General features: G+C 46.1%; 1 protein-coding gene across 2 annotated transcripts in view; it reads right to left on the bottom strand.

Moving 5' to 3' along the window:
• Window positions 1-5703: 5703 nt before the first annotated feature.
• Window positions 5704-19732, bottom strand: part of OPHN1 (oligophrenin 1) — a 235543-nt gene continuing 221514 nt past the window's right edge. Inside the window, exons 19-24 of one of the 2 annotated variants that reach the window (XR_003857530.1) lie at window positions 16303-16453; window positions 13989-14321; window positions 13359-13524; window positions 11020-11065; window positions 10503-10553; window positions 5704-9287 (exon numbers count right to left, since the gene is read on the bottom strand). Coding sequence is in view for 1 of the 2 variants with exons in the window: in XM_029607285.1 (XP_029463145.1) it covers window positions 10511-10553; window positions 11020-11070; window positions 13359-13524; window positions 13989-14321; window positions 16303-16453 (744 nt within the window). In the remaining variant the exon portion in view is untranslated. Of the gene's footprint in view, window positions 9288-10502; window positions 10554-11019; window positions 11071-13358; window positions 13525-13988; window positions 14322-16302; window positions 16454-19732 lie in introns of both variants that reach the window. The other variant, XM_029607285.1, reaches the window with a different exon arrangement.

The following is a 19732-nucleotide window of genomic DNA, read 5'->3' as shown; positions in this document are numbered from 1 at the left end:
ATCCCATGACTTTTTACTTTTCCTAGAAGACTCATGAGGAACTTTGTCAAACGCCTTCTGAAAGTCCAAGTATACTACATCTACCGGTTCACCTTTATCCACATGTTTATTAACTCCTTCAAAAAAGTGAAGCAGATTTGTGAGGCAAGACTTGCCTTGGGTAAAGCCATGCTGACTTTGTTCCATTAAACAGGGGCACATAATTACATATTTATACATAATTATGTGCCCCTGTGGATTGTTCTATATAGGACAAACTAAAAGAATCATTAAAGTGAGAATATTGGAACATCTCAGTAATATTCGAATAAAAAAAGATAAAGCACCATTGGTTAACCATTGGTATAAGAAGGGACATAAATTAGAAGAGATGCGGTTCTGTGTACTGTACCAATTGACTCTGAAGAGAGGTGGAAATATTTCAAGGATTTTGACACAAAAGGAACAGCGATTTATATATAGATGGGGAACAGTAGAACCGTGGGGGTTAAACCAAGAGATAGAGTGGAACATCTTTATATGAGTGCAGAATTTGGTTAATGGATGGAGTTGTGTAATTAGTTAAAACAGTGGTGGTATGAGTGGATATTGCGTTTTTTGAAGAGGCTTCTGAAATTTTTTTGAGGATACTGGAGGGCGTGATAACGTATATATTTTGAAAAAATGGCGGGCTAGCTTAATTCATACATAGTTGTGAGGTAGTTGGATTAAAGACGCTGAATAGCGTGATGATGAAAAATATGAATAGTGATGAGGTAATATTGGTTGATATGTAGCCGCGTGATTAAGGAGATTCAAGCAGCCAGCTTGAAAACGTTAGCTGACATAATGACATGTGCACATTTAAAGAGTGGTAGGGAGACATTGGTTTATGCGCAGCCGCGGCGTTTTTCGCCGGTAGGAGAGGTAAGCCGATATTTGTATTATAGAGGGTGTTGGTTTGTGGTAAAATTTCTGAAGTAAAATAGGGTTTGTGGTAAACTTTTGCAATGGAATGATAAAGTGGTACCAGATTTCTGTTTATACTCTTTATAGACAGCAGTCAGGTGAAGAAATTTTGAAGCAGTGGAATTGCTGGATTGTTTGAAATTACATAGTGTGGCAAGCAATATGAAGTAATCTCAGGTTAGTAGATATAATGGGAAGTGTATATAATATAGTTTGGCAAAGGATTGGCAGTAAATGGTGTTCTACTTTTGAATTTATATAGTGGAGAAGCGGTAAAGCGATTAAGGAAACAGAGATGGCTTTAAAAGAATGAGGAATTGAAAATGTAAAAAACTGTTTAGTGAAAGGAATACAGGTGAGTGTGATGACGGTAGAAACAATGACTAGGGTAGTTTTTCTATTAAATTTATTCAAGTTTTTTGAGCGAGGTTAAAATTAATGGATAATAATAGTTAAATATGGGATGCATGCATGAGGTTAGATGGTGGGCATAAAAATAGGGAGTTTTTTTAATGCAATGATTTTTTATTTAAGGTTCCCTAATGACCTTGGATTAGCAGTGATAGCCTGTTTGGTGTTGTACACCTCAGAGAATATTATTCAGGAGCTGTTAAATGTGAACATAAAGCTAATCCCCTGAAGAAACTAACGGGTGAAACAGGAGCTTCCTGTCGGGACAGCAGCTGAATTAAGATTAAGAAGGGACAGGCATTGAAAAGGTTCTTTATAATACAACAGAAAATATTGATAATGATGTATTTAGGGGACAAAAATTGAATTGAGGATATAGGGAATAAAATAAGAAATCCTTTGAAGTAATATGTTTACATTGTAACTAAATTAAAGGGATATGTTTACATTGTAATTAGGGTCCATTGCAATATTTGTGTAACATTTATGTGTTTGATGTTAACTTTTAAAAGATTGTGTATAACATGATGTTTAGTTGAATGAACAGCTTGGAGAAGAGACGGCTGAGGGAGGATATGATAGAGGTCTTTAAGATCATGAGAAGTCTTGAATGAGTAGATGTGAATCTGTTATTTACACTTTCAGATAATAGAAGGACTAGGGGGCATTCTTTGAAGTTAGCAAGTAGCACATTTAAGACTAATCAGAGAAAATTCTTTTTCACTCAACAGACAATTAAGCTCTGGAATTTATTGCCAGAGGATGTGGTTAGTGCAGTTAGTGTAGCTGGGTTCAAAAAAGATTTGGATAAGTTCTTGGAGGAGAAGTCCATTAACTGCTATTAATCAAGTTTACTTAGGGAATAGCCACTGCTATTAATTGCATCAGTAGCATGGGATCTTCTTAGTGTTTGGATAATTACCAGGTTCTTGTGGCCTGGTTTGGCTTCTGTTGGAAACAGGATGCTGGGCTTGATGGACCAGCATGGCAATTTCTTATGTTCACATTATTCTGCCAGGTATCTCACTCAACCAGATCAGACATGGCCACGTATCACATGCTGAGCCACAGCACACTGCAGGACATCATCTAGCACAGCTGTTAAATATTCAGACTCAGCCAGCTACAGTATGTAAGTTAGCCGGACAAAACTTATCTGGCTAACTGAGCCGGGATATTCAGTGGCGTGGCAGTGCCAGATAAATTTAATGTTAGCTGGATACCAAAGTTGGATAAGTCTGAATATTGGTACTTATTCGGTTAAGTTAGCTGGATAAATAGCGCCCCAGAATGCCTCTTTTATCTGGTTAGATTTTAGCCAGATAATGACTGATCCGACTTAAAGCTAGCCGGATAGAGGCTGAATATGCTAAAACTTGTCATTCAGATGAATAACTTTAAGTTATCCATCTAAATGGCTTTTGAATATTTACCACTACATTTCCAGGACCTGCAAAGCTCATTGCCGTATTATCACACAACCTTTCACCTGTTTATTAAAATGACAATGCTTTGACTGACAGCAAACTGCTAGGTGTCTGGTGCTTTAAGTGTTGCATCTTCCTACTCATGGGGAAAGTCTGGATTTTCCTCTCCCGGTGCAGACCTGTTTCCTTTCCCAACCTATTTGATCTGCAGAACAGTTTCAGTTGCGGGAAGGTGGCCGTGCAGGGAGGAGATGAGCGAATCTGAGAGGTTGCCATCTTCTCTGGAGGTAGTCATTCTTTCCCCTGAAGCACAAGTCCCCTCCAAGTGCGCCAGCTGGGGCTGGTGCAAGAGCATTTGGCAACCCAGGCAAACTTTCAGTCCTACATCCCCACCGCACCTTACTTATTGGTGGCAGCTGCAGCCCAGCGGCTCCTACTCCCAGCGGCAGTGGCCCCAGCCCAGTGCTCCCGGATTCGACAATATTAGCTCCCACACAACATTCTCTGGGCCTTGACTGGCAGAATTTTGCTGCCCCAAAAATGTTGGCTCTCTAGGCAAGCACCTAATTTGCCTAAAGGAAGCACCAACCCTTTTGCCAGCAAAAAGAGGTGCAAACAGACCCCCCCATGGGCAACTACCGCTGATATAGGCACTGGAAGGGCAGGGCAAGAGGAGGGCGCATTGGTTTAGATACTGAGAAGCTGGGCAGCATGTGGGTCTTGAAGAGACAAAAGTGCCAAGGAATGCAGCTCTGGGCAAATCCAGCAATTAGTAACGCAGCTGATGCAATATTCTTAGATTCTTCTTCAATAAATCCCCAAAATGTATTTGAGGACCAAAATGGAAATGTTTGGAGATAAAGTGAAGAAGATGGAACTTAATGGGTGTGTTGGTTAAAGATAATTTGTGTCAGGTCGGTTTACCTAAATGTTTTCTGTTTCAGTCTATGATGTGTTTAAGAAGTGCTTACTGGAGGTCATAAAGGTGCCAAAAGCATCATTCCCTCCTCTCTTTCAGGCCAATACAGTAAAGTGCGGCCGCGGTTACCCTGCTTCTAACCCGCTTTCTAATCACAATTTGGCCGCGTTAGTCCTACCTGCAAGTCACTATCCCTTTTAACCCATCCTTACCGCCTCTTTAAATCTACAGGTAACCATTTCCGCCCGCGGCATGTATATGAGATGTAAACGATCGGATTAGCTATTCCCTCCCATACAGTAACGCGCACCCCGATTATCGCTTTTTAAACCTGCAGTTTTGCTGCGCGTTTAACCTGCTAATTTACCACCTACCCTTACTCCTGCGTTAGTGTGGAGCGTCAGGCAAGCCGAGACGAAATTTCACGGGCCACGGAGCAGCCCCAGCCAGCCCCGCTTCACTGCCTGACCCCCTAACTCCCCGGGACAAGACCGAAGTGAATCGGGCAAACTTTCCACCAGCCCCCGCTCACCTGCCCTGGCCGCGTCCATCTCCCGCGCTGACAGCTCCGGAGCAGCCCCAGTCCTCTCTCCCCTCCTCCCGGGGACAGCCGGCGGCGAGAGCGGCTTCAGCAGCCCGGGGCGGATCGGGCGCTCCCCATGGCTCCCTATTCTCTAAAACATAATGAGTGCACGCCGTGACCTCGGATGTCCAGCCGGCCGCCCAGGTCACGGCATGCACTCATTACGTTTTAGAGAATAGGGAGCCATGGGGAGCGCCCGATCCGCCCCGGGCTGCTGAAGCCTCTCTCGCCGCCGGCTGTCCCCGGGAGGAGGGGAGAGAGGACTGGGGCTGCTCCGGAGCCATCAGCGGGGGAGATGGACGCAGCCAGGGCAGGTGAGCGGGGGCTGGCGGAAAGTTTGGGGGGAGTTAGGGGGTCAGTCAGCCCTTCTCCTGTATCCACTTCCTGGTACCTATCATTTCAAATGTCATTTGAAATGACAGGTACCAGCGCACCCAGTATACTGTATAGGCGCTGTATAGCGCCTATACAGTAAAATGGATTGAGCTTCCTGGATGCGCATTGGACACGGCTTGCATTTGCATGCCATTTAAATACTGTATCGAGCGGTATGTGTTTCAAACTGTGCGTGCGGCAAACGCGGGTGTGCCTGGCACTAACGCACCCCTTTCTACCGCACCTTACTGTATCAGCCCGTTTAATAGGTATAATCTCCTTCAGGCTCAGAGGAAAGTTATGGAGCAGCAACAATCCCAGCTGTACTTGGAAAGTTGTTGGTTTTTTTTTTTAAAGCGATATCAGATGCTGACAAAGTGCTGCCTTCATCATTGTTTACGGAATGGCTGCTGAAAACATTTTTTAAATTTAGAGATCCTTTCTGAATTGGAAGGTTTGTATGGCTCCAGATGTGGCACGAAATATAAAAAGGAAGAGGAAGCAGTTTTTATTACCGAGACCTACATAGTTGCAGATGGGGTGCCTCTTATTTTACAGTTTCTGTCCAAAGGTATTGTTTAGTTTCAGGGACTACATTATATATTCTTTGTCAGCCTTTTTCTTACAACTACTCTGCCAGCAGGGCCTAGCTCTGATGTGCAACAAAGACTGGGTGGAGGATGCACAGGCCCCATTGCTGTCCAGTCATTTTGGATTTCCTATCTATTTTCTTGAATTCTGTCCTCGCCCCATTAGTGGTGGATGAGATAGAGCACTACAGGACATGCACAGCTAATTCTTCCTCTATTTAACATTGATGGTATGTCAGACCTTTTGTAGTATTTCTGTTGAGCAATGCATTGCTTATTTTGTTACTTGGGAAATTTTACAAATGATCGGTATAACTCGGGCACTATATGTTTTCACCTGGAAGGGACAACGGCTGGAGTTCGTAAAATACGTTTCTGACTTCGGTAACAAAGCCACTATCCCTGATCTCACTCTCCAGCAGGTGCAAAATGAGCAGTCACACTTTCAAGGAATTTCAAGCTGAATTTTTTTTTTTTTTACATCATGGGAACCAAAAACACTTTTATAAACAGTACATCCAATAAACAATTTTTACAAGACACATTAAAACGACCACACAACTGTTAAGAGAATATTGCGCACACAAGAGAAAACCACATATGACCTTCCATTTTCTGAGCATATGCTTTAAAGATGGAAAAGGTAGACTTGTGCATGTCCCAGCTTGGGTTGCCATTAAGCCCCAGCTCCTCTGGGACAGACTAAGCCAGACCTGGTTTTAGCCCACAGTTCTAATGTCTCTGACAAGTCCCTATGTACGCTGTGTGTAAAACCAGAACAGGCTCATTCTGCTTTTCATGATATGGAGCTTATCAGTAACCCAAATCCCAGGAGCAAAAAGTATCAAAGACATGTAAGCCCTCCCCCACAACACATGCTTGCATCCTGCCAGCCAGCCGCAGTACAGTTGGTGGCGAGTATAACACTATACAGGCCATTAGAGGTGGTCTACACATGCACCCTGCGGGGTGATATTGCACTTTTAAAATGCCCTGGTCCTAAAAGCCTCCATGGTTTGCTTTTCAACATTTTTCTACTATACTGATTGGCATTTCAAGTGTCTCAGTAGAAATTTCAGCAAATCTAAAACACCCTATGATGTCATTAAGCCTTGTTACGGTCACTGGGATGTGATATAGGATCACATGACACTATCTGACAAATCATAAAGCTTGACTTTTGACCTCTATTTTATGGCACAGGCAACGTTACCCTCTCTCAGGTCAAAGGCCTGACACAGGAGCCATTTCCTGCAGTTTGCACTGGGCCTGGTTTAATTTTTCCAGCAAGCTCCAGCATTGGACAAAATGCCAAGGGGCAGCCAGGCAAATGCTGAATGCATCATTGCTTTTTATGAGGGGCAACCATTTACCTCTTTATTACCATACACTCAGACTGATACGCATCATAAGTTTTGACAACTAGGCTATGAAACCTTTGATGGTCTAAAAGGCTTTTTACATGTCCGACTGCCTACTGCTTCATAATCACATCTGCAGTTAGAAAAGAGTGAGACAGCCTCACTCGTCTTATCACTGTGTAACCGCTGGGATGTCTGCACCCAGGTAAGTCGTCGGCCTAGCTTTTACCTGTATCTCAGTGGAGTCTTGTGCTACACTCTTTAAACTAGTATTTCATTTAGTGTACTAATATAATACTTTAAAATACATTCGATTTGTAACAATACTTCCGCTTGGCTCAAAGTATTACTTGTCTGAAATTTAAAAAAAAAAAAAAAGAAGAGAGCTATTGCCCTTGAGGAAGGAAGCAGACAATAGTCAAGGGGATGATGCCACAATGTATCCCCCGCAGAGATTTCTAAAACATACACGCCAATCTCTCTAACTGAGCAGATTAGGGCCTAGTCTCTTTTCTCTTATCTAAGCCCCCCCCCCCCCCCCAAATCTTTCCATTTACCTCATCCACAAACAGGAAGAGGAGGCAAGGGGACACCAGGAATTCCCCTCCTGCAGGACAGGAGGAAAATGCATGGGTCAGAACTTCTTCCTGCAGGAGAGAAGAGGGGGAAGCAGTGCCTTAGGCAAAACAGCCCTGCTGCCTCCAATGGCTCCTAAGGTACGGGATCACGATTTGCCCCCGCTCCTGCCAGACCAGAGGAAAAGGGGCAGCACGGCCAGGAGTAGGAGAGGACGAAGACTGGTGCCAGGACAACGTGGGTAAAGAAAGGAAGTTTAAAGAAGCGGTGGAAGGTGAGGGTTAACCGAGTGCTGGGGCAGCACAGAGTTAGAGGCCAGTGTTAACCTGAACCGGGAGAAATGAGACAACAGAAAGTGTAAGAGGAGAGGGAGAGACAAGAGCTATACAGCAAGTCCATCATCTTCAGAGAAGTAAAACCATTTCTAAACATTCTGATTAAAAACAATTTCAAGGAAGCTTTTTATCCCCAGAAGGAAATGAGGGAGATCCAATATTCAAAAATATCCCCACCTTGGGAGTTTGCAAAGTTGATAAGTCTGATAAAGCAAACACAAAACCTCTGCATTTCAGTGGAAATAAATTGGGCCCCAGCAGCGTGAAATCTGCTTCGTGAACAGATCCTGGAATGAAGGGAAAGGTCCCTTTCTAAAGCTGCACCTTACCAGCCCAGCTCCTAACTGCCTAATGGAGGCTGGCCCGGCCCTGCTTCAGGAAGGCACAACATTTAAGAAACTTCGGGGCTGTCCTAGGTCCTAGACCATGCCCAACACATGGAATCTGATCTGAACCTCGTTAAAAGCGAGTGCCAGTTTCCATGTTCTGTGTAAAAGGAAACGTGATAAAAGCTGCACTGACACGTTACAGATGCTTCCACTTCCCACCCTGCAGTTGGTTTTGTTATTGCTTTTGAGTCACTGCTGTAAAACCCTCTTTGCTCTGCTCCCAGCTCAGACTAAATCACCAGGCAGACAAGCTCTGGTTGCCGTGAGTGGGTGGGGAGGGAGAGGGGGAAGGAAAGGAGGATGACTCGAAGAGACACTGGGAGGGAAAGAGAAGGAGAGGAATACTTGCAAAAAGACACTTGGAGGACAGATGAGACATTGGGAGAATAAGAAAGGAGAATGAATGAAAAAAAGACCAGGAAAGAGAGGGGGGGTTGGGGGGAGGAAAGAGTAATCAGAAGAGACACTGGGAGAGAGAGGGGGGGAGCGGAGAATGAGTAAAAGAAGAAGAACTGGAGATCAGAAGAGACTGAAGAATTTCCAAAACAGCTGTAAAGTACTGGATGTGACCTCAGTCAAAACAAGTGATCTGGAAATTGGAACGAAAAATAGCAGCAAAGTCTTTCATCAAACAGAGCCATACAGGCAGGAGGATGAAATGCAATAGGAGGCAGAGTAGGGCTGGAGAATACCAGGGGACAAACTTCCTGCGTTGTAGGAGACAACTGCCCAGGAGGAGGATTCATTTTTTTACATTATTCTTATGTCACAGTTGAAAATGCCATCTCTGCTGTATGAGTTCCCTTCTCACCTTTGCCTAAAAAGTCAAAAGCGTCCTTCATGCTGGTACCTAAATGCACCAGGCTCTAACCTTCAGGACACAGGCAGAGTGGACAGAGTTCGTGTGAATAAGGGGAGGACAATGACCCGGACTCCATACTCCAGTCCTGTGAGAACGGGTTGTGTCGTGACTGGCGCGTCCTCACAGCCGAGGTCTTTGATGTTCTCACTCTTTCTATCCCTCCAGGGCTGAAGAGTCTTCTCTCTCTTTAAACTGTCACCCTCTAACAGGCTCCAGGTGCAAACCCCTCTCTAGCCAGCCCAGGCATCATCTAAAAACAGACACAGACGCTGCTGCTGTAACATTTCTGCTGTCGTCCTGGTCTCTGCAACTGTTCTGAATGGAAAGAACACAGCAAATCACAAGGGAGGGCTGGGCCTGCTCCTCCCAGTCCCTTTTGATTTGTCGAGGATGGTATAATCCAGTGTCTGAAAGGATTGTGAGGTGGACCCTTCCAAGTCATCTCAGTCTGTCTGAGAAAGGGGGGGGGGGGGGGGGGGGGAACAGCTTCTCCTGTAATCAGCCAGGAAATCTGAAAGAAGAAGAAGAAGACCATTATAGTTGAAAGTGAATGCCTCCCCGTTGCATCACGCTGAACTCGCAGGCGGCGTGAACCTCGCATGCACAGAGGAGGTGTGCGAGAGAGAGAGTGTGTAAAGGCAGGAGAGGCCTGAATTCAGGATTAGTAATATAGCAAAATAACTCAGGCTCATGTTTATTGTAGTCCGCTATTTGCGACTGTGCCTCTTGACCATTCTTGGGAAAATGTAGGTGTGCTGGAAGATCACACAGCTGGTGATCTCTGGTATAGATAAAGCCATGCGTGGTGCCTTGCTGCACACCCTCAACCTCTGGGACAGGTTTACAGGCCCATCTTTCCCTTCAGTCCTGCTAGCCTCTCTTTACCCCCTGCTGGACTGGCTCAGTCTAGACACTATAATTTAATCCTCTCCTAGGGATGACCAGAGGCAGCAGATCATGTAACATTTGTTAAAAGGGAACCTGCCAGTTGAGTACAGCTGATAACCTGCTTTTAAAGGTTCATCCCTCAGGCAATGGACGGGTCTCACCCGCAAACACCAAACCCCAGGCCGTGACAGATCAAAACGGCGTCGGCGGGTACTTTTTACCCAACTTTGCCCCCATTTTCAGAGTGAAAGCATGCGTATGCTGTTTGCTACGAAACCCCTGCAGTCACTACATGTGCTGGAAAGTCTGTGAGCAGAGGTGGAGATGCAATCTGTGCTCGCCTCTTGTGTGCTGTGCAGCCTTGTTGTGGGAAGGGAACTGTCAGACAGCCCATTTCTGAGGGGGGGGGGGGGGGGGAAACGGCATTTTAGCTGCATAAGTGACCTGGAAGCATGTCCCCTCCCTGATTCGGGGGCTCACTTGTGGCAGCCATGCTTTTCTCATTTTGAGTCTGAGTGCTGCTTCAACCTTTTGGCTAACATCCAAGTGCAAGGTCCCCTTCTTGGCCTTTTGGCGGAGATTCAGAGCCTGCACAACATAGGAGGGGGAAGGAACAGGTGCCGCCAGACCCCCATTGGGGATACGCAACCGCTTAAACCTCCTGTTTGTAAGAAAAGGTCGTGGCCATTCTTTTCCCCCTCGAACCTCCCGGCAGAGGACTCTGCCGTCCCCGTCCCTCCTCACCATCCCCCTTAAAGCCACAGGGATGCCCCCGCGCGCAGCTCTCATGGACCTGCCCTGAATGTGTACAGTTAGGGTCTGTTTTCCGATGCCGTACCTTCCACCTCAGCTTTCGTCACTGAGCAGCCTGCCGTGCGCAGAGGGAGAGCTGTGAGGAAAAGAAGAGACAAAATTACTTCACAAACTGCAAGGAGGAAAGAAGGAATGGGAGAAGACGAGCACAGGGACAGCAGGAAAGCTCTGCTATACTTGCCCAGGGCTACCTCAGAAGTACGACGGAAAGAAATGAAAACTTTTTTTTTTTTTTTTTTTTTTTTTTTTTTACACAAAAACAGTGCTAACCACAGCTTTGGATATTTCCTCGGCCTGTGCAACAGAGTCCTTGCATCTGCAAGTTGTTGCGCTGTAGTTCACTAAAGGTAAAACAAACAATTTAACATTTGGTTGCTGACCCTCCATCTGTCTTTGGATAGGGAGGGGAGCGATCTCGTGGCACGCACTGGTAGCGGCAGTGCACGGCCTACGCCGCGTCCTGTTTCTAAGGCGGCAGGAATCCGCCCACGAGCTTTCCTCAGCGCGCGTCTTTTTGCCAGGAGGTCTTAACGGTCACTTACCATTCTTTCGCCCGTGAAGCTTTCTCAAAGAACTTGGTTCTGGAAGCTACACTGGAAAACAAAAAAAAAAAAAAGCTTTAGGAGCCCCTGCGATGGAAATCAGGATTCTGTAGTGACGATGCTGGAAGAGACCGGGGCAAGCCGCAGACCACTGACGGAGGTCGAAAACATAACTGAAACCCTGGGTTCAGGCAAAGGTCCACCTGAGGGGGCTCCGGCCCCGGTCAGACCCAGCCACGTTTTTGGTGGCGCTCCGAGCGTTAGGATGTCTATCCCCTTCCTGAGTCCAACCCTCACTGAAAGGTATCAACATGGGCAATTCCTTTTGGATCACAGTCATTCCACAATGGGCAGCTCTTTTACGTGGTGATCTAGGAATGGATTTTTCCAGCTCTCCCCAGCTGGACTGGGACTTTGCTTATTATTACCATGATTTTTTTTTTTAGATATTAAATGGTTAGGAGTGTATTATGTTATTTTTATCTTTTAGCACTGTAAACCACTTGGAGATTGTTAAATATCAGGTGCTATATCAAATCTAATACATACTGTATATACGTGCAGATGTTTTCCAGATTATCAAAATCCAAAATCACAAAGGAAGCAAGACTGCACCTGGAAAGTGTTCAGATGAGGCTCCCTTTTAGCCTGCAATTACTGTGACCCAAAATGCATTAACATTATAATAGTAATTACTTCTTCTATAAATACATAACGCATGATGGCAGAAGATTATTATTATAATTTATTGAATATACGTCCTATAAAACAAGTGTCCAGGCGGTTTACAATAAAAATAGCATGCACAGTTACAAGTAACAAATGCAGTATCAATAAGTGCAGACTATTAGGCACATCCAGTGCTGCTGCAGATCACAGACCCCAGTTAAGTGCTGGCTTTTCCCTCACTTCTTCACAACCAGGAATCATCTTTGCCTGTCCCAGGCTTTCTTCAGATCTGTCCCTGATTTGGTCTCCTCCACTTCCCCTGTGAGGCCACTGCGTGCGTCCGCTACCCTAAAACCATGTCCTAATTTTGCTCTGGAATCTAACCTCTTGGAGCCTCAAACGGCGACCCGCTTGTTCTAGAGCATTCTAAGAAAGCCATGGAGAAACCTGCACGGAGCAGTGGCAAGAGTGCATCAGGCATCGAAGGCGGCACTGGGGAAACCTGCATGGCGTGACCATGGTTAAAACAAAATCTTCAGTGGACAATGCCTTTCTTAGTTTTACTGTGTGGAGTAGAACAAAACGTGATAAGACACGGAGGAGGTCCTGGAGGCTGCTCTTGTAAGAATCGTGGTAGAAGATGCCAAGGCCTGGGATGGTGGCAGGAGGCAGCACTTTAACCAGATCCTGGGCAGGAGGCTTGGGACTGATATGGCAGGCACTGGTAGCAAAAGGGGTTGAACGTTTAGTTAAAAGACATGGGAGGGGTGGGCAGGGAACTGGTACTGAGCTGAGTATGGGAATATATCGGCTCATTGAGCAGACTGGATGGGCCAATTTGATCTTTTTTTGGCCATCATTTACTGTGTGTCTGTGTTCGTTTCCCTGAAAAAGGTTTGGCTCTTTGACATTAAAATACCTGAAAGGTAGCCTCAATGTTTTTATCATATGCCTCCCTGTCTCTTCTAGGGCAATACATATTTAGATCCTTAAGTCATATGGCTTTTGGTGTAGACCCTGAATGAATCTGGAAGCTCTTCTCGGGCCACCTCCCGCCTGTCTGTCTATCTCCTTTCAGAGGTATAGCCTCCAGAACATGATCATCTCCCAGGCTCTCCCTATGCACCCCAGCAAACCTGCTGTGCAGTACATGACAATTCAGATGTCTTTGTCCCAGAGGACGTACAGATCTATTCACGATAGTACACAATGAATCAGACAAAAATGCACATGTTTCTTGGGCTGTTTCACCCCTGCAATTACTCTTTTTAACATTTACAGACCTCTGATAGCTCACAATTGAGAGGATCAGAATGCTTTACTTGTGGTGCAATATTCCCATGTCTGCCAGATCAGTTCAGACTCTACACATACACAATGATCCCGGGTAAGCTGTGCATGTACTAGTGAATTTCACTTGTGGATAAGTTAATTAAATCAAGAAATATTCCTGCAATTCAACCACTAGAAAGCACCAGCAATCACTGACAGCACCCACAGGAAAACAGCTGAAACGTGCTGGAGAGCACCTGCCAGGAGAGGTGCAGCTAGTGGCATGCCTGATGGGACATAGCAGATACAATCTGAAGTTATCCGAGTGAAAAAAAAATGTGAGTGAAGTAGTGTTTAGCCTGACACAATGTTTTTGCACACTTGGAGTTTCTACTCACACGGATGGTGGAATATCTTCTGTCCCACCCTGCACAAGGTCTGCTTTCTGCTCATGCTTTGGGGGCACTGGAACTCTGTAGGGAGGGTCTGGAGGTCTCCCTGGTGGACGTGTAATCACTGGCCTCTCTCCAGGAGACCGTGCTTTACTGATATGGTCGTAGTCACCTGAGTGGGAAGATGACAGGTTACTGAAGATGCCACAGTGAACGGTTCAGCATGCAGGAAGACAGTCTTAACAACATAAAGCACTAGGAACTCCAGAATGAGATGCACAAACGTGTAGAAACACCAGACACGTGATGGCTCTGTTGCTTGGGCATACCCTGCTGCACAGGATAGCTTGTGTGTTCAGAGCGGTGCAGACAGCACGTCTTTTGCTCTTAGAAGGGATGCAACACTACAAGCAACCAAATACTAGAGATCAGATTGTTAAAACTGCCTTTATTACAACCAGGTCTTAATAGACACGTTCAGCTAGGCATCTAGTCACTACCATATCAACTGCCAAAAACCTATCATGAAGCTGTAAAATGTTACACATATCAACTCTCAATATGCTACAGCTAAATAAATTCCTTCCCAAACCCAAGAAGGTGACTGGAACAAATCCCTGGATCGCATCTACTCACCATCTTTGTTGGGAGCTGGGGGCCTGGGGCCGGGTCTCCTGGCATACACTGGAGATGTCTTCATAGTGACTGGAGCTGTCACCTCTCCGTTGGTGGCCCTGGCACTGGGCTTCATCCCTGTATCCTGCTCCATCTTTGCCACCAGTTTCCCCACATCCACCTCCAAGCAAGGCTCTGCCCTGCTGTCAGAGCTGGGGGTAGTGGGAGAACTGCCCCCGGCATCTCCATTTGTTCCCCGGTATATGTTTATGGCTAGCTTCTTACGCTGGAGCGGCATGGGAATGTCTGCAGTACCTGAAACTAGCCCATTCCGGCCCTGGTTACCGATTTCACCTGACAAATGAAAAAAAAAGGAAATTAAAATAACCAGTTTCTATAGACACAACTTAACAATTCAACCGCAATGAGCTCTCTTGCTCGTGAAGCATCTACCACACAGTACACAGACACCGTCATTCTGCGCTATACTGTGTGGCTAAAATATCAGCGTGATACGTCATCGGGTCGCAGTTCATTTCTCCCACTCAGTGAGGATGTGCTCCACCCACCCCATGTCCTCTGTCATTACATTTTGATCTTGTGAGATCTTATGAACATGGTGGAAGATGCTGAGCTAATATTATTCTACTACCTCTGTACAGCAAGGCGCGTGGGGTAGGAGTAACACTTATTGCAGATTGTCAAGCTCTAAGTCTGGTCCATATCATATATTTGGAGGGAGGAATAGCCTAGTGAACCAGCAGACCAGGGTTTGAGTTCTGCTGTCGCTCCTTGTGACCTTGGACAAGTCACTTTACCCTCCATTGCCTCAGGTACAAAAACTTAGATTGTAAGCCCTCTGGGGATAGAGAAATACCTCCAGTACCTGAATGTAAACCGGTGTGATATCTCGATTGAGATCGAATGTGGGTATATAAAAATAACAAATAAATAAATATCATCTGGGGAATTCTGGGCGGGTTCTGATTTTTAAGCTCATGCCCCCAGGGAAACTGGGGGTTTGAAGTCCTGCTTTCTTAGCTTTCTTCCAGCCCGTTTTGGGAAACTAATTCCAGTGGCCTGCCTCAGCTAGCAGTTCTGCAAACTTGGCATGCAGGAGTCGAGTCCCCCCTGCTCTGCAGACATCGTGCATCTGTCCCACTGTACTCCTGCGTAGCTCTAATCCAGACACATTGGTGTGTATTTCAGCTCCCTGCTTACCTAACTGCCACAGGCTAACCAGGAAGAATGAGAACAGAGCTTGTTTAATAAAAGGCACAGAAGGTCTTGGACAGTCTGAAGGCCTCAGGTTTTTGAAAACATCATCATCTTGTCAATGCATGGAAGCAAATGCCCTCTGTTCCAACTAATCAGATCATTTAGAGTCCAAACTCACAAGCTCTTGTTTGTGGGAGTTATTCACAGAGAACATCTTCATAGGTCTCGTAGAGAGGGGAGCCTGCCTGCTCTTTAGAGAGAGAAAGACCCAGGGCATGGGAGCTGTGATCACCTAGGTTGCTCCTAAAATCTCCTTTTCTCCTGAATCCCTCGCTGCAGCATGAACTCTCTTCACCCTGGGGTGGCTGCACACTGACAGGCCAATGCAGACAGGTGCGCATTTTCTGTGTGCAAAAAAAAAAACTTAACTGCGAGCGCTGCTTGGCTTCCTTGCAAGGAAATGTCATGCCGGTGAGGGCATTAAGCAGTGCTCCCCGATGCAGAGAAACTGTGTAAGGCCAGTGCACCTTTCTGGAGCGTTGGAAGCTTAACTTCTGGGCCAGAGCTAGGGTTAAGTTTCCAGCACTACTGTGCCGGCAAAAGCTTTAAAAAGAGGAAAAAAAAAGTTTTAAAATGTCCGCGGATAAGTACTGACATCCAGCCAAGTAGCGGCTACCCACTGCCAGATAGCCAGATAAATCAGTAGTTATCCAGTTTAAGTGGTGGTGGGTGCCCATCAAGAACGCCTTCTCCTCCCCTTCTTGACTTAAAAATGTGTGTTCGGCCTGTGCCGAGCATTAGCTTGCTGCCTCGGGAGTTAAGAAAAATTTTAATCTGAATGTTAAACCTGTGCGCTGAAATTCGGCACAGTGTTTTCATGCCCGGGATTGCTGCATGGGCCTGTGAACTGAATGGCAGCTGCAGCTTACCTGATTGCACTTTCCTTTCCTCACTCTCCTTGTTTCCTAGAAGCAAACAACTCCTTCGGCACAGCGTTGCAGGTGTCCTTGGCTCTTCCTTCTCAGAGCTGTGTTTACAGTTTCCTCTGCCTCCCGCCTCCCTCCCCCCCCTCCCGCACAACGGCTGGCTGGCTGCAGACTGTTGCTGCGGCACTGACCTTCACCTTCACCCAGCATGGTGGAATGGTAGAGTGGGGGTCTGGACCTGGCAGGACGCTTGGAGATGGTGATGGGTTTGTGGGTGCGTGGAGTCACCCGTGGAGGAGGAACCGGAGGGGCAGCGTTGTCTTCCGGGGGACCAGAGAAGATCTGAAAGAAAAAAAAAAAAAGCTATGAAAAGAGTTTCGACAGAATGCTTAAAAGCATCCGAGTCTGCTCATCTTGCTCTCTCAGAAAGAAGAGAAATCAGTACCAGCTCTCGCTCCTTTCACGTGGGGGTGGTCAACTCCAAGCCCACAAGAGGCACAGACAGGCCAGGTTTTCAGGATATCCACAATGAATATGCATGATAAATCTAATCTTCTAGTGAGAGCATTGTGCCCTCGGGGAATATTTCAAACTATTTGAGTTGGCCAGGTTGAGATGCCATACTGAAGGGCATTCTAAGGTAAAGCAAGGAGGAAGGGAACTCTTAGAACTGAAAGCACAGAGAGGGGAAAAAAACAAAACAAAAAAGCTGCTTTCTATTGTAAGGAGAGGAGTACATCCGTTCAGTGTAGTGACGCACCCTGGACTCCCAACCAGATTTCCTGTTCTGTTCAGTCCCCTTCCTCTCCTCCTTCCCCCACCTCCCCAATACACTTCAAAGAGCAGTAATAAAATTGCAAACTGGTAAATCCTGCTAAGATCTGTGGTGGCGATCTGCCTGGGTCTGGATGGGGAGAGGGTTCTTGTGTAAGACTTCACGTGGCGACAGGCACAGGTGACTGATCTGATCCACAATTAGCATGTGAAGGGCCAGAGTCTGGCAAGCAAGCCCCCCTCTGAGATAATGGACAATTACAGTAATGTTACAACAGCACTGCCACAGGTTTTTAATTAACTCAGCTAAGCAAACTAAACCAGCAGCAGACTGCTTCTACTTTCCAGTGGGTTTCATTCCTGAGGCAAATAACATTTTCTTCAGGTTTTTGAAAGCTTCTCCAGCTGCTTTTTCATTTCCAGCCAGTAGAGATTTAAAAAAAATTAGGCACAGTAGCTCTTATGCTGTTCATTATCAGAAAACTGCAAACTCCGCTGATGAATACAGCACTAACAGCTGAAGAGAGATCACAGGGGAGGAGACTGCAGCACACTGAGACAGAAAAGCTTGAATACGGCACTAACAGCTGAAGAGAGATCACAGGGGAGGAGACTGCAGCACCCCGAGACAGAAAAGCTTGAATACGGCACTAACAGCTGAAGAGAGATCACAGGGGAGGAGACTGCAGCACCCCGAGACAGAAAAGCTTGAATACGGCACTAACAGCTGAAGAGAGATCACAGGGGAGGAGACTGCAGCACCCCGAGACAGAAAAGCTTGAATACGGCACTAACAGCTGAAGAGAGATCACAGGGGAGGAGACTGGGCATCTCAGGGTTAAGTGGCAAAGTGGTAGGAATTAAATAAAAATACTGTGGACATCCTGGTCTGAATACAGCCCGCTCCTCCCTCCCCCCAGAGCTCCAAAAGAAAGGCTCAGCCCTGCTGGGCCTAGCCTGCAAACTTCTCCTTAAAACCTCTTCCATTTATGTATTTATTAAAGGTATGGGTCAGGAACAGTGCTGGTCTCGGATCCTCCCCAACACTCCCCTGCCCCATGGTCCCCTGCTCCAGGCTCCCCCCCCCCCTTCCCCAGTACCCCCAATCCTTCCCCTCTCACTCTCCCAGGACCTTAAATTTGGCTTAATCTTCAAACTGATCGTGGTAGTGGCTATCACGATGTGACCCAGCTCTCCGGCAGTTGCTAATCACCTACAACAGAGGTGCCGGCTTTCAGCATAGTGCATCTAAACGTTAAATAGTTATACTTCTTATATAAAATATTATATTTCTTTATTTATTACCAGTTAAAATATTATTACTTTATTTAGCACTATGTTAAGTTGTCAACCAGTTATACTGTTCCATATGTTATACGGTTCCATGTAAAGCTCCGCTCTTTGTTGAGCAGTTCTTCGTTGTATGTAAACCGGAGTGATTTGTAGTCCCTACAAGAACTTCGGTATATAAAAATTAAAAATAAATAATAAATAAATAATCTAGGAGCAATGGCCAAGGCAAGCTAACTCAGCCCTACCTCACAACACCTCTAACAAGCCTCTTGCTCATTCGGTCAAATCTTAGGTGGATGTCAACTTGTCCAGCTAAGCAAGGGAAATATTCAAAACCATCCATTTAGATGGATAACTTGTGAGTTAGCCGTCTAAACGGCTTTGAATATTACCTCTAGGAGAGCAATACTCAAGAAATCCTAAAAGAGCTAAACTTATCTAGCTGAAGTTAGCCAGACACGTTATCCTGGACATTCAGCCAGGATGGCTGGTTAAACCTAACCCGCTATCTTCTGAATATTGCCAGTTGGGTTTAAGGTTTTCCAGCCCCATGTGGCTGGATAGCTTTAGCCTTAGCCAGCTACATTTAAAAGAACATAGCCAGTTAAGTGGCAGTGCTGTTTAAAAAAAACAAAAAAAAAATTTCTAATGGGCTCAGCAGCCCAAATGACAGCCCCCGCCAACCCAAGCAGCGACACTGGGGGCCCTGCCAGGTCAAGCATCCCCACCCACCTTGCCAACACCTGTAAAATAATTCTAAAGGTAAAACTGGAAGGTGGTCTGGGGCCTACCTCCCCCCTCCCGGTTCCACAATCCTGCTTCTAAGAACCCTCCTTGAGCCTCCCTCCCTCCTTCCACCCTTCTGATACCTTTGAAAATGCCTGAACCATAGTGCGCTGTGGCTACGACCCGGGCCTGCTGCTTTTCTGCATTGCTACGTGAGCCGCACTGGAAGCTTACGCTCGCAGAGCAATGTAGAGAGTGCCAGGCCCAGGTCACAGCAGCAGCCAGATAACTACCAGACATATTAAAAAAAAAAAAATTCACCTCTTAAGTTATGCAGCTAAATGACTTTGAATATTGGCCTCTGTGCGCACTGGCAGCTGCAAATGTGCACGGGTAGTTTCAGTGGTATAACTTTCAAAGGAGAAGCCTGCACATAGTTGCCCTTTGAAAACTAGTAAAAGGTAGCCAGAGGCTTTCCACCGGTGTGGGCAGTTACACACTGACCCCCTTTAATGTCCACCAGCATGTGCTTGATTTGGGCTGCTGCTTGGCTGTGTGCACTTCAGCCCACTGAGTGGCTGGATTCTAGCCCTGCTTCCCTCTCTCATTCACACACCAGTGTTCTCTTTAGTTTGTTAATGTCAAGGCCAATCTGTAGTGATGTTTCTAGTAAGGATCATGTGATGTGAAGGAGCAGGATCATCTCAACCTTCCCACCGCCTGTTTGTTTTTGATAGACCTCTGGAAGAATGAAAAGAGCAAAATACAGAAAAACAGCTGAAATAAGCAGAGACCACATGTACTCGCTAATGCCAAGCAGAGTAGCTA

Source organism: Rhinatrema bivittatum, chromosome 6 (assembly GCF_901001135.1).
Source record: "Rhinatrema bivittatum chromosome 6, aRhiBiv1.1, whole genome shotgun sequence".
Lineage (NCBI taxonomy): Eukaryota > Metazoa > Chordata > Amphibia > Gymnophiona > Rhinatrematidae > Rhinatrema > Rhinatrema bivittatum.
Note: the sequence above shows the minus strand (reverse complement) of the source record. Positions and strands in the feature narration are given on the sequence as shown.